This window comes from Orycteropus afer, unplaced genomic scaffold, assembly GCF_000298275.1.
Source record: "Orycteropus afer afer isolate SDZICR_OR568_19922 unplaced genomic scaffold, OryAfe1.0 scaffold00336, whole genome shotgun sequence".
Lineage (NCBI taxonomy): Eukaryota > Metazoa > Chordata > Mammalia > Tubulidentata > Orycteropodidae > Orycteropus > Orycteropus afer.
In genome coordinates, this window is record NW_006921923.1 from 1,848,650 (window position 1) to 1,850,877 (window position 2,228).

General features: G+C 42.7%; 1 protein-coding gene across 1 annotated transcript in view; it reads left to right on the forward strand.

Moving 5' to 3' along the window:
* Positions 1 to 1,650, forward strand: part of PRPS1 (phosphoribosyl pyrophosphate synthetase 1) — a 37,060-nt gene extending 35,410 nt beyond the window's left edge. Inside the window, exons 6-7 of the mRNA XM_007952413.2 lie at positions 302 to 461; positions 1,558 to 1,650. Coding sequence (XP_007950604.1) covers positions 302 to 461; positions 1,558 to 1,650 — 253 coding nt within the window. The remainder of the gene's footprint in view (positions 1 to 301; positions 462 to 1,557) is intronic.
* The last annotated feature ends 578 nt before the right edge of the window (positions 1,651 to 2,228 follow it).

Sequence of the window (2,228 nt, forward strand, 5' to 3'; positions counted from 1 at the left end):
TTAGGATATATTCCTAGTTATGGAATTGCTGGGTCAAATGGTACTTCTATTTTCAGTTTTTTAAGGAAACACCATACCATTTGCCACAATGGTTGTACCATTTTACAATCCCACCAGCAGTGCACAAGAGTTCCAATCTCTCTGCAACCTTGCCAGCATTTGTTATTTTCTGACCCGTTGAACTTTGCTATTATTGCTGGGGTTCAGATAAGTTCTTAGTCTAGTTCTCTCTCCTTTTCCCTAACTCAGATTCTACAGTGACAAGTACGATTAATCCAAATCAATTCTGTTTTTCTTCTAGACTTCTGTCAGCTGGAGCCACCAGAGTTTATGCTATTTTGACTCATGGAATCTTTTCTGGCCCGGCCATTTCTCGCATCAATAATGCTTGCTTTGAAGCAGTAGTAGTCACCAATACCATACCTCAAGAGGATAAGATGAAGCATTGCTCCAAAATACAGGTGAGGATGTGATTCTGGTAAAACATGACTTCACTAAGTTTTTAAGAGGTGCTTGCATATGTTTAATAGGAATCTGTCTGGGTTCTGAAAATTTCTTTCTTTGGTCTTAAGGGTTTAGTCTGTCACTATGATCTATGATGCAAAAAATAAAAGATGAGAGATTAAAAAAATTCTAATTGCTAGACCTTAGAACCTCTGGAGGAGGGAGTTTAACTTAGCGTTTTACATTTTAACAGGTTCTCCCAGTGATTCTGATGCTGGACTAATAGCTAGAGAGATACGTGTGCACATCTCTCTAGCTATTGGCCCCTGTCAAACCAATCTCACTGCCATCGAGTCGATTCCAACTCATAGCGACCCCCATTGGGCTTCCAAAGCGGTAAAAATCTTTACAGAAATAGATCGCCCCATCTTCCTTCTGCAGAGTGGCTGGTGGGTTTGAACCACTGACCTTCTGGTTAGCAGCCAGTTGCCTTATGTACTGTGCCACCAGAGCTCCTGTAGACAATGTGAAATCTTCAAATTGATGATGCACTCTTTAGAACTTTAATGTCTCTCAAAGTGTGCAGTGGAAGCCACCTATGTTAATTACCTGAAGTTCTTGTTAAAATACAGATTCCTTTGCCCCATCCCAGACCTATAAGACCAAAGATCCTGGAACCAGTATTTCAGAGTAATCTCCCAAGGACAAGTTAGACACTAAAGTTTGAGTGCTGTTGTACTAAAAGAACAAGACCTTAATTAATCATGTGTACAGCAATCCATCACTAACTTTCTGAAATTACTATTTAGAATTGAAGGGTTGTCATTATACAGGTTGTTTTTTTTCCCCAATATCTTTTTTTCCTTCCTAAGGATTTTTGGATACCCACTCACCATCACCTCTGTGAGTCCAACTGAAAAGTTTTCCTCCATTAGCTTTTTGGTTCTTCCCTAAGTGGTTCTATTAAAGGTGTTAGGGAGAGTTGCTGGATACAGGCTCATGAGGGGAAACAGCACATTTTAAGAGGAACCTCAGCAGGCTTCTCATCCGTGGCTGCACGTTGCCAGTCATCATCTGTCTGTATACTAACCTGCCGCTTTTCTGCCTTTCTAGGTGATCGACATCTCTATGATCCTTGCAGAAGCCATCAGGAGAACTCATAATGGGGAATCTGTTTCCTACCTGTTCAGCCATGTCCCTTTGTAATAGAATAACGTCGGAGGCTTTTAAAAGATAAAATCCACCCCACCCCCTGTTTTCCCTTGGTATTTGATCAAAAGTTCTGCAGAAAACCCAGCTTGCTTCCAGTGTAGCTTTCTACATCCCACATCAGGTGTTAGAGCTTACCCTAGTTGGGGGAGAGACAGGTTGAGATTGCTGGGATCTCCAACCTACATTGTCTCATCCTGACTTCGTTTGATTTGAGGAGCCTTGCAGTTTTAACTACAGCTCAGCTGCTTGCTGCAAGATTTCAGACACTGCGGGTGTTGTGCAGGGTTGTGTGAAGATGACGGGGGAAACTTAGACTGCTTTGCATGTGAATGCTTCAGGGTTTTCTTTGTTCAGAACAACTAGCAACAATGCCACCCAATATATACCCCCATGGTGTATCACTGCCCCCCCCCCCCCATGTATCAAGTACTCCCAGGTCTATGCTAAATTACAGTAAGAGCCCTAGGCAACCCCCAACCTAGTTCTGGTTGCTGAGTCCTCTATAAGGCAAGAGCCAGCAGCTTTCAGATTGTGTAGCCTTTGGGTGGGGTCATGAAGGGCAGCAGCAGCAC